Source organism: Apostichopus japonicus, chromosome 1 (assembly GCF_037975245.1).
Source record: "Apostichopus japonicus isolate 1M-3 chromosome 1, ASM3797524v1, whole genome shotgun sequence".
Classification (NCBI taxonomy): domain Eukaryota; kingdom Metazoa; phylum Echinodermata; class Holothuroidea; order Aspidochirotida; family Stichopodidae; genus Apostichopus; species Apostichopus japonicus.
In genome coordinates, this window is record NC_092561.1 from 18710620 (window position 1) to 18723608 (window position 12989).

The 12989-nt window shown below is 35.3% G+C and overlaps 1 protein-coding gene across 1 annotated transcript in view; it reads left to right on the forward strand.

Annotated features, from left to right (window-relative positions):
- Positions 1–12984, forward strand: part of LOC139972129 (uncharacterized) — a 45753-nt gene extending 32769 nt beyond the window's left edge. Inside the window, exons 17-24 of the mRNA XM_071979090.1 lie at positions 660–983; positions 1776–1999; positions 2669–2794; positions 3998–4141; positions 5652–5750; positions 6400–6549; positions 9068–9305; positions 10900–12984. Of these exons, the coding sequence (XP_071835191.1) occupies positions 660–983; positions 1776–1999; positions 2669–2794; positions 3998–4141; positions 5652–5750; positions 6400–6549; positions 9068–9301 (1301 nt within the window). The 3' untranslated portion in view covers positions 9302–9305; positions 10900–12984. The remainder of the gene's footprint in view (positions 1–659; positions 984–1775; positions 2000–2668; positions 2795–3997; positions 4142–5651; positions 5751–6399; positions 6550–9067; positions 9306–10899) is intronic.
- Positions 12985–12989: the final 5 nt, after the last annotated feature.

Below are 12989 nucleotides of genomic sequence, written 5' to 3' on the forward strand. Positions count from 1 at the left end.
CTGGTAAAGTATATCAGAACAGTGATAGTTTATGTGTAGTAACACCATAAACAGTGTGCATCATTAGATTCAAGCAAACATGCAGTGACACATGACAATTTAGTTGGATAGAAAGGGCAAGGGAAAGTGACATTGTGACCTTTTCTTGTTATATTTTACACTTCTATCATGCTCTGAGTTACCTAACATGAGCAGTTGAGATTGTTCATATTGCATAAGCTGGCCATTAACAGATGTAGCATTGTATACTGACAGATATGAGACCCTCTTTACCAGTTGTTAAACATTGTTTTATGATATCTTTGATGATGCCTGGACATACAATATCTGTGGGTCTCATACAGAACCATACATAAAGTGCACAGATGGTAAAGCTATGTCTAACTGTAATACTCAGCAAGTTTATGAACTTGAATTTGCATAATTTATATGAAAGCTTATGCATTAAATAAATAATAAGGTCAGTGGCTCAATAGGGAGTTGTAATGGCCATGGAGCTATAATGACACACTTTAAACATACTTTATTGAGGCAACAGTGATATTGACTACACTGATTGATGTTAAAACTATATAATTGGAGATTTCTGGCATGCTTGTTTTCTAACTAATTTATGGTACTATTCATTATTCACTTTCTCTCTTTACACTCATCAAAAGATATAGACTTGGACACATCTCTTAGCACACAATCTTTGGTTAACAAGAAAGGAGGGATTCTAGAAATACCAGGGACTGGCGTTAGACTAGAGATTCCTTCTGGTGCTATTGAACAGGAATGCTTGATCCAGATGAGAATCATACCAATCAGTTTTCAAAAAGACTCTAAATCATCATTTACCAGTAACTCGACAGTAGTAGTGGAACTTCTTCCTAATAATCTGAAGTTACATCAGTTAGCAAAACTCACCCTGCCTCACTGTCTGCAGTTGAAGAACACTGGTGAACGCAAAGCCATGGTGTACAGCAGTCACCATGCTAAAGGTACTTTATATATGTGGTGTAGGAACTCTGACTAAGCTGACATGGAAGAGACACCAACACCCCACATTATATGTACACTGGATGTATTGTTCATTCCTGGTGTGCAGCATCTGTCACACCTACCAATACTATATTGGTGTCTATGTTGCCTTTAGGGTTGCCAACACACAACAGATAATTGACAATATGTTAGGTTTCATACTCTTGATGCATACAGCAGTCTTGCCATGAAGAAATATTTACGCCTAAATGATTGTACAAATTCTTTCTTACAGCAAAGATATGCAGTACATATTTTAATGTCGCTAGCTAATAAAGCTGTCATCATTCCATACATGTTATAAAGTTGACTTTCAGAAATAACAAAAATATAACATTTCATCACAATATTACTTAGTAGGTTTTAGGAATCTTAAAGATGAGGTCTGCCCAATATTCATAAGATCCGCTATTCATAAGGTTCATTGTTCATAAGGTTCGTTATTCATAACTGAAATAAAGATTCGTTATTCATAATAAAAAGGTATCATAATTAATAAGGTCCGGTATTCATAATGGGCAAAACGGCTCGATATCTACAATGGACAAAAAGGTTTGTTATTCATAATGGGACAAAGGGTCCGATATTCATAATAGAACAAAGGGTTCGTAATCCATAATAGACATAAAGGTTCGTTATTCATAATAGGAACTTCTGCATTATCTGTAAAGTGTGTGCTTGGAAAGAAAGGAATATTAAGAAATGGCAGTATCAACTTTTCGGGCTCCCTACTCTTTTTTGTTTTGATACAGGTTCTAAGCCAATGTGGAGACCAAAACCTAACCATTTGTATCAGCTGAATGACACAAACTGTGTAATTTGGATTGAAAGCTTTTCCTGGGAGACATGTCAGATTGATGACAGAAATGTTGAATATAAAAAGATCCAAGTCTATGCTGCTTGTAACCTGGATCCACTTCCTGAAATAATACCTATATGTGTTGGCTTCTACCCTAAACTGCCAGGCGAAAGACCAGTGAGTCAAAGTTAACCACAAACCAACTTACAAGCTCTTTGGAAGCTCTTTTGATTACATGGAAGAGAAACATCTTTAATGGTTAATTCAGCCAAAGTATGTGCATGCACAAACATCTCACCATTAAAGAATTTTCCTCCAGGTAGATCACAAGAATTCACATTTGAACAGTGTTTAAGAGATGTCATAGTGCATATTTATACAAGATTTTGGATTTCACTTCATATTGGTATGATAGTGATAACCATAATGATAATGAGGTTCCATAATTGAGCGTGCACTCACTATGTGCAACATATTGTGAAGTTGGTTGAAAGTAACATGTATGCAGCAAAAGTATCCATACAGGATCAGGGTAATAATTGCAGTCATAATATAAATGATGGGAGACATGTGTGTAAAAGTATAAAAACTATAAAAGTATGAAACCAAGTGGTATGTACGAGTAGTGAGTAAAGTCAGGATTATGAGTATGGGGCAAATCTGCTTTTAAATCATTACATAGAAAAACTTGTCACCCAACCAGCCTCATTGTCATAATAATATCAAGTAGAGATGACATTTGATTGAGATTGAATCACAAGTACTAGGTCTAAGCATGTTGATTTCACATGCATGTTTTGATTATATCTGTATGTTTTATCAATACTTTGTTTGTTTTCTGTCAAGAATGAGATGCTTATTTTGAAAGAAATCCCGTTCCTATTCCGGAAAGCAGGAAACTTGCCTCTTCAGATATTATTTAATGAAGTGAAGCCAATGTCCTGGAAATATACAGGAGAGGCAAAATGGAGGGTAATGATTTTTTATTTCATTCTTGTTGACCCATTAACGCTGGTTAAAATTCGCATGTGCTTTGGAAAGTTGCATTCTCAACCACCAGTCTGTGTTTTTTAAATTTTATGTTAATGCTTATTTTTTTATTCATCATGCTTTCTACATAGAATTATGAGATAAGTGCTGTGTGCTATGGAATATTTATATATATTGTACTAGTGTCATTCTTAACGCTAGATTGGAATTAATGAATTTATATCCAAAGAGAAATATTAGGTTGGTTTTTATGGCTTGCATTTTTATAAACTCATTTAGCATGACCTTCCAATGGAGCTAATGCCATAGCAAGGTGCATCTATCTGTCTGTCACAATTTTAAATAGTTCTTGTTTGCAGGCCATTTGCTCAAACCTGATGAAATGTCCAAGTTGTTGCCCATGTTAGGGGCTGAATAAACCTTTCACCTAAATTATAGTAGGTCAAAGGTCATTTGAAGTTAATGCAGGTCCACACGATTACCTTTAAAGTGCTTCTCTTCCTAGGGGTTAATTCTGATCGGGATGAAAGTATATGGAGAGGTCGATTGATGACTGGGCGCAAAAGTGTAACAAGGATTAGAGGTCAAAGGATGTTTCAGGAATAATTAACTGAAAAGTGAAATATTTTTCAAATGAATCTCCTTGATTGGCATGAATATCATGAAGCCAAGTAGCAATAATCAATCAAAGGTAATCATGCTTCAAACCTTCATATCTCCTTGATACTTGTACATATTTTCAGCAACCTTGATTTAAACAGTTCATCCTTTGAAGTGGCAGTGGCATGCATATGATTTAGGAGGTAGGGCTGGGGCAGACTCATGATTCTCCTGACTGATATGAGAAATGGCACAAGGTGATATATGTGTATAAGTGTAGCTATACCAATTCATCTTCAAAGGAAGCATTTACTTTGATAGTTGCCGAAAGGCTCCCATAATCTGAAGAGGACAAACATCAGTATCTCAAATTTGTATTTATCTGTTTACACAAAAAGAACATGGGGTTTGAAACATTATGGTTTGTGAAATTTAGTCACTTTGCCAAAGTCTCTTTTTGAAAGCTGGTATTGTTCATTGAAAGAAACAAATATTACTCTCACTTTAGGTTAATAAATATTTGTGTTTTACGTATTTAAAATAAAGAAACATGCCCTTATCAGATGACTAAACAATTAATTTCAGCTGCAGGAAATTCCTTTCATGAACGTAGTAACCGACGTGGACTGTCAACGTTCATTTGTCTTTGAGAAGGTTGGAGAAGAAGATTGTATTTTAATCTTTGAAGCTATGCAGGAAGATCCAGTACATTTGATTGTCCAGTTCAAGGTGTGTGAACAATTATAGATTCATCTTGCTCTTAAATTATCACTAGACATCATTTATCAGGTGCCTATGTGAATTCTTTGACTTCTTTTGATAAAAAGATGCACAATTACTCTAAATATAAAACAATTGAATATGTTCTGTTTAGGGCATGCACAAACATGAAGAACAACAAATATTTTCATTTAGGTAGCCATTACAGCTCTTGTTATAATAACAATACTATGCTCTTGGTATGCTTGAAGTTAGGTCTTTAACTGACTCAGCTGAGGTACAAACGTCAAATCTAAAGAACTATATCTTGAGAAATTTACCTTCAAAAGAGATCATATATGCACGGTACATCACCCAATGATAAGTAAAATTGCTCCACAATATGGTATACTGTAGGCGAAAGCTCATTTAAGGTCCCAGAAGTCAAATCCTACAAAGTTTCTAAAGGTCAGGTCTCAATGAAGATGTAAAAAATTATTCAAATTTGACTTCCCCATATGTAGTAGAACTTCTTTGCTGTTTTGGGGTAGAGGTCAGCTTAGGAACATGCAGTATGAATGTCAGCCAAGGTTAACTTGCGGGATTAGCTTGCTACATTAACTTGTACTGCATATGTAATGTACAGTACTTAAATGCAGGTAACCACTGTGAGGGTTTCCCTCTGGTATAAGTATTAGGAATTCTTAGATTTGAAAGGTCCCCATTGTCAAAGTATAACAATATTTAAGCATGTGTAAAAGTAAGTTGGAGAGAAGAGAGAAAGAAACCACCAGTGGAAGAGGAGAGGTAGGAGATAAACAGTGGAGGGACAAAGAGATGATTAAGGGAAGGAGGTAAGGAATAAACTGGAGAAGGACAAGGACAGAAAAGTGTGGAGAAAAAAAGGTGGAAGAGAGCTATAATTAACCCCTGGAAGTTTCTTTCTTTCTTCTCTCCATCCCTTGTTTACTAATCCCCTTATATCTATCTCTTTGTGTTCACCATGCTCATTAACCTGTCTGTATACTGTGCGTGTTGTGTCCTTTCTGTTATTGTTACTTGTCATTTAGCCTTTGAAGAAGATCCTGCTAAAATCGAAACGTCAGGCCAACTTACTTTTTACACATTCTCTTACACAGGCTCTCTAGTAGATAAGCAGTTTGATAACAATTTTATTTTATTTTGAATATTTAATCATGGCATCTCCAACAGTGAAGATTGGATAAGTTTCAGAATTGCATGTGGATTCATTCTGGAATCTTAAAACCTTGTAAGCACTGTTTTGGGAGTTACAATGATAGTTCCTGTTCAAGTACAAGAATCAAAAGGTTAAAGGTCTTTTGAGGTCAACAGTAGTCAAAGGATGAAATCTTGTGAATTCACCAGTGGTCAAAACTTCCAATCTTGTCTGCAGTGTTACATTAAATATTCTCAATTTTTGCAAGTAAGAATCACTTATAAGCCCAATTATGGCTACTTGATTACTAGCCAATATCATCATACTCTGTGTTTAACCTCATTTCAACATATTTAATTGCAGGGCATATCAGCATCACCTCTCTCGGGCAGTCTATCACTGACAGCAGATGCCCCACAACCAAAGAAGAGATGCTATAATGAATCTACAGCTGCAGCAAAGGTAAAGTTCAGCCTATGTGTATACTCAAAATATATTCCAAAATATTGACAATGTCGACTGTAAAGCTATATTCTTAGCAAACAGAAAAGTGAGCTTGTAAAGTACTGATGACAAGTGGCATTGACAATGTTGGATGTTGGAGTTGCTCATGTTGAATTAAATTTATCAAAATTTTCACATTTGCATGAAATAAAAAATTGTTTCATATAACCAGGGTCGTACAATCACCATTTTTAAATATATATATGGACTATAATGGGTTCAAGCAATGCAATTGATGCAAGTCAGCCACCGCACACCCTCATCACCTCACAAAGTAACCTGTTGATCATTAACCATTGATGCGTTGAAATGCCTATACCTATAGTATGACTATATAAGTTGCTTCCATATTGGACTTTCAACTTCACTTGAAGTTAGAAACATTAATTTGTGACTTGATTTGACTTGCAATATAGTCAAATGACTTGTGATCGACTTGACCTGATGTAATAAAATTTACTTGTGACTAGACTTGAATTGAGGAACATTGACTGGTGTAAAGAAGTCACAACCAAGTGACTTGCATACAATGCTGGATCACAAAATTTAAAGTAAAAAGCCCATGTTTAACATATTTATTTATATTTTTCTTATTTTCTGATATTAGGATGGAGTGGAAGATTTTGCAGCTAGCAGTTATGATACAGTAGTAGCTGCAGGACTATCTCAGTCACAGAAGAGGACTTGTGATGAAAGTCTAGCTGTCAAAAAAAACCTAGAAAACATTGATCTAGAAGTCAGAACAGGAAGTCTCAAGGTAAGAATTTACATACACAAGATTCTGTTTTCCTGGAAACAGTCCTTTTTAGAGCATATCACACAAATAAGTGTTTTGCAGTTTGTCCCTACTGGCCCTTCCAGCACACCTACTTTGAGGTTCAAGCTTCATGGTTTGCTTGTATATACTTCATTATGATTTATTTGTACTAAAATGCTTTCCATCTAGTACTGATACTGTTTTATGATAACTGATTTTAATGAGGTATATTCTTGCAGTAGTTAGATTTATGAGACTGAAATGTTACAATAGTGAATGCAGTAACTTATAAACATATTTGACAGAGCATACGACCAAGCCCTTACCAAACCGTATCATGATTTGTGAGTGAGCTCTTACAAATTAGAGTGCGTCAATAAAATGCTGACTGTGCGCCTCTTGCCAAAAATTTGTAATGTTCACAGGCTGCTGACACACATGTTTGCAACGTGTGCACAACCGGCACAATGTTGGTTCACAAGTCAACTTTTGGAGATAACATACCATAAATTATGCTAGATACTGAGCACAACTTTACACAGTTACAACCACTGTTTTGTGCATAGATTCTAGTCTTGGGTCCAGCTTCAGTTTCTTTGAGCTTTACAAACTTAAGTCCGGTGTACTGCCTTGAATCAATATTTAATTTGCTATTCTGCTTATTGCCCTGTCCTACAACACAAATTCTTTTGTACTCTGGTGATTTCTATAATCATCTCTTCCCAAGTTCACACTCTTAATAATAGTAATAAAATTTCTTGTGCTATGACTTGCATCTAGCAATTCAATATGGTATTAACAATGGGCTTAATTTTGACCACTAACTTAGCTTGTATGCAAGTAAGCAAATCTCTCATTGGGAAACAGCTTGAACTAATTTTCAAACTTTGGTATTGTTCTCTGACAAGAGTAAACTGCACAAGTATTTGGTCTCCTACTGTCTAATTTATACCATCTTGTACTAGAGCAAGAATGAAATGTATATTCCACTAACATGGTATGTTTATTTCTTTAGGAATTCTGTAATATATCCTGCAACAAAGTTTCAGTTATTTGCTACATTTTAGGGCATGTCTGCATTGTCTTGATAAACAATAGGCTGTGTGATTAATGTATGCTATGTCAGGGCAGCACCCACTCATATTTTAAAATCCTTCCTTTTCCTCTGCCCCTTCCATAAAGGTTCAGTCCTCTACCACAAACAGTGGGGAGAAATTTTGAATTTAGAATTTTTTGCTACCCCAACCTTCCATTTTGAGCTATTTATGAGGACTTAAATTATAGCCTGAGTATGATTCAGAATGCACCATTTGACTTTTGTTATTTCATTTTTTGATTCCTTGCCAAAGTCAAAGTCCAAAAGCCTTGTAAACAACTCACAAAGTAGAAGTTGGATGAACTCCATATGTAGCACAAGCAAAGGATGCATGTTATTGAGTAGAGGAAACATTTTGTTTTTTAGTACAAATGCCATTTGAGGTCAACAGAGGTTAAAGTCTGAAAACTTGTGTAAGCTCCCTACTCAAAATGGAATGCTTGAATATACTTAATTTAATGTAGTTAGTAGTAAAAAAAATTACAGTTTATAGCTTGACCAACGACAGAATAGGTGAAAGTTGTAGTTTGATGATTGTTGTCCCATAATGTGTACTACCTGCATTTAGCCAAAACAAATAATTACAGATTTTATACATCCCTCCGGAAAGTTACACATACATTTCTAAAAGGTTGTTCTTTAAACCTGTGTTGAGGAAGGGTGGGATTGCAGCATTCATATCAAATTTCATATTTTACATGGGCTGGGGAAATGTCCATTTCATACATGGGGCTTCTTGATAGTTTTACCATAGTGGTCACCATTTCTGAAATCTACTGTTAGGTTCCAGTTCTATATTTCAGAGAGACAACACATTCATCACTCATAATATCCGACAGACTGGTGACAGGCAACATTAAGTTTTAAATTGCCAAAATCAAATTAATACCTGCTTACAAAATGACTCTCATGTCATTAGTTTAATTTGGAGGGAGAAGCGTTATATGTTATTTTTATCACATCTGAGAGACATCTAGCCAGTGACAACTATTGGTGTTTTTCCGATTAATTCTTCATTCTGTATGGTCATGGTTTTTTTTCGAGTCTAGTCATTACCAGTGATTTGCCTGAACCAAGTCACCGTATTATCTTAATGGGGGAGGGGTGGAGCGGGGAGGGAGGAATTCACAAACTCCTTTGAGGTATTCACTCTTGGAATTTAGTGACTTATGACCCGCATGTTAACTCTGCCATTCTGTATCATGCTGTAATATATACGATATACAGCAGGAGTCAGTTATAGTATAATTTTCAAGTGAACAATAAATGGAACACCATCAATGTGAATGTTACTTCATACTGTAATCGATTTAACAAAAATTATGAAAAACTTTCAACAGGGAGACCTGTTAGAGAACTGATATAATTTGTGTAAGTTCTACTCAGGTAACACTCATTATATAAACTCTGATCATCTTACAGAACATCTCCGAAAATATTCCAAAAGAATGGAAAAGTGTAGGTAGAAAACTTGGACTAGATGACTCAGAGCTTTGTAACCTTGAGAGAGATTATGCCAAGCAGGGACACACGGAAATTGTTTATCAAATGTTTTTGTATTGGAAGCAGAGAAATGGGAGTAAAGCTACATACAGAGTACTGGGTGAGGCTTTAGAAGCAGCTGGCCGCAGAGACCTGCAAGAAAAGCTGTATTAGCAAGGTAAGTATTAAATAATAATATAAATACCTCAAAGAAACTTAGCAATTCAATATATAACTGAATCATGCATAAAACTACTTTCTGTTACAGATATCGACTTGACCCTTTAAAGTAAACTTTAAACTAAAATTTCCTTCTGCAAAATTAAAACAGCATATAAACTGTGTAGAATCTCGCTTTCACAACTTTCCTTGTCAATCTCTCTCTCACTGAGGTATAATAGTTAAATAGTAAAGAGCTGGTCGCACAATATGCTACACGGTTCTGAGAAGTAACTGATATGGCCTAGTCTAGTTTTCTTTTCTTAAGAGGATAGTTCTGAGGAAAGTTTATTTTTGATTGATGAAAAGAGAATGTGTTCTATGCATCCAAGTGAAATATGTAACTCTTTCCTACATGCCGTTTTCAATATATTGATAATTTAACTTTGTATGGGAACAGAATAGATAGTGATCTTACTTCTGGTCCCGCTGCCTCATTGCTATAACTATGTATTAAGAAATGTACCTCATTGTGATTTAATGGGAGCAAACTAAATAAACGAAATAACTAAACTTGTCACAAATTGTACCATAAGTGATGCAGAATCAGACAGGCGTGACGTCAGGGTTGCACACTGATTTTAAGATGTGATTTGTTTTCTTTGTCACTGTATCTTTAAACCTTAGATAAGCTATAGTTCCAGTGTTGCTCAAGGGGGATGTGAACTTAACAATATGCCAATTACCGAGGCGTATGTTGAGATAAGCTCACTCCAATTGTCAGTGTGCCTCTGAGACATCACACATGGTTGCTTCAGGTTCACTATTATTAAAACTAGGGTCAACGGTACGTACGAACAGGTGCAAACTTCACCAGGTTGCTGAAATAGTTTCCATACTAATTTTTAGGATCGACCAACTTAATCAGATCCCCAGTTGAAATTTTATGAACCTGTTGTTGAAAAAAAAGGAACAAACAAAATTGGGAAAGAAACACATCTTGCTCTGTGAGGTTCCCATCAAGTTAACTGCCTTCATTCCACGTCCGGAAATTTGAGACTTAAACTCTTTTTAGTCTGAATGGTACGCAGTCGGCTTTACATCTTTGGAAGCTTAATTAATTTCTTGTATTATATCTCTGCTTTCTTTGTCGATTCTTTTAGAACTATTCAATGCCTTTCAATTTAATACTTAGGGGAGAGGGAAGAGAGGAGAAGAAAGAGGGGAGAGGAGAGGAGGGAAAGGGGGGGGGGAGTTTGCTGGAGGAAGCAGAGTTGACCTTTGGGACAGCATTTTGCGTTGGGATGTAACTTGGATTACTCTGTCTGAGCCATCTAAATACTTACAAAATATTTTTACATATTTAGAAACCATCATTCATAGTTAATTTTGCAAGTAACACATGTATATTGTAAAGAAATAATATAGCAAATATGTAAGTTTGCGTGATTCAGTACATTTAATAGTTAATACCGAGCTCAACATCTGCAGACTAACCTGAAATACGAATGGCACAGTGCAATAAAATTTTTCACATTTGTTCATTCGTCATCTTCTCGTTATGATAAACATTTTACTTTCTTTTTTCCCCTTCATTTCTTCTCTCTTTTTAGCAAACCAGAACGTTTCCTACGAAGAAATGATCACAAAATATGTCAGACTGTTGTTATACCGACCTTCTCCGACATCGATGGGAACTGAATTGAGAGTATTAGTTTGTATTTAATTTCGTAGGTTACATAATAACTATGTTTTCGTGTCCTTACAGATTTACGGAAATAGAATTGTCATTTGTGAGACCCGAGTAACAAGTCGTTGCTCTATTACATACCATTATTTGTATATACTTCGCCACTCACCGCATACCCCGGATTTACATAGCGCCACATTAAGTAGCTTTGAACTGTAGCCTTGTCACACAGATACCTTTTTACAGTTATAAAAAAAATGTTAACATAATGAAACGAACCACAATAGCGCCGCCAATTATATCAGATTTAGAGTGATATCTTAGTATCATCAATACCTAGTGCAAACTGAGTGATTCTTACACGATATAAACTGATACAGCATGGGATCAATTAAAAAATCTGTTTGTTGAAATGAAGGGGACCAATCAAGGACCAGTTTTTATCGGCTACTTAGAATAAAGAAGCGTTTTAAATTGACTAACCTCAGATTGAGGGTTGGATCAAACGTGCGACATGTATCAGAATATATTTTAAAGGTCAAATCTTTCCATAATTTTGAAGCTACGTTAGTAATAATTAGTGATAGCACTGTACATATGAAATAAATATGTTCATTTTAGCCAGTAATTTTAATTACTTTTAAGAGCAATAATTGAGATTTAATAGTTTCGAGTTAGTTTGTCCTCAACTTTTAATAACTGTATTTTAGAAGGTCTTTCTTTCTTTTTTCACTAATGCTCTATTTTATGAAATGATCAGTTTGTAATATATAATTTAAGCTTTCTAGTTAACAGTTATTTTCATTTTCCAAGACCTTTCAGAGAGAACTCAATTGAGCACCAGAAAACCATACCCATTTGGCAATGGAATACCATCCACCTCTCAAAACAAGCAAGCTTCCACTTTTATACTCTTACTTTTTCCATTCTTGTTATGCTTTCAAATTAAAAAGCAAAGTTAACAATAACGTAATTTCATTAATTATTTGCCTTTTTAGTGGTATTTCAGCATAAAATATGTTAACATCTTGTATCACTGCATCGAACGCTATATGGCATATTTTTAGGTATACACTATATGCATGGGTAGTACCGATCAAAAATAAACCTGGTCCTACTGGTACCGTATTGAACGCTATAAAAACCATGTTTTCCTCGGGCAAAACGCCATTAGTAATTCATACTGACAGCGGTGGAAAATTTTTAAATAAAAAAGTTGAAATCTTTTTAAACGATAAAAACATTCAGTATTTCACGACCAATAATAAAACTAAAGCTTCTGTCGTAGAAAGGTTCAACCGCACTTTGAAATCAAGGATGTGGAAAGACAGTACCCATCGCAATTCTCTGAAATACATCGACGTGGTACCCAAACTCGTAGATGGTTACAATCGTGCTTATCACAGATCCATTAAAATGCGACCCATAGACGTTTCAAAGGAAAATGGAGGAAGGGTGCGGTAGACGTTATATCCTTCAACAGCACGGAAACCGAATGACAATTTTAAATTTAACTTAGAGGAAAGAGTTAGAATTGCAAAATCAAAACTCAAATTTGAAAAGGGTTATTTACCTAAATGGAGTGAAGAGTATTCACGGTTGTGAAGCGGAAACCCAAACCTATACCCGTATACAAACTCCAATACTGGGATGATGAGGCCATTGAGGGTAACTTTTATGAACATGAATTACAAAGTGTTCACGTCGATGAGAGTGGCTTATTTAGAGTCGAAAAAGTAACTTTATCAATATGATAAAATTCACTTACATCGTAATTACTGTTATCTTGAAGTTTCGTCAAAATGAACTCGTTCGTACATGATTGGAGCAACTACGGATGGTGCATGTTTCAGTCTTAATAAACAGTCGTAAGAGATAAGAACTCCGGTGCTAAAATTCATAGTTTAGATAGATTAAAACACCATTCATATGTCAATTACTATTATAGGTTAAACTATTGTGCAGCTAAACATTGCTGTAATGTAACCAGCAGAAACCACATGATCTACGAAT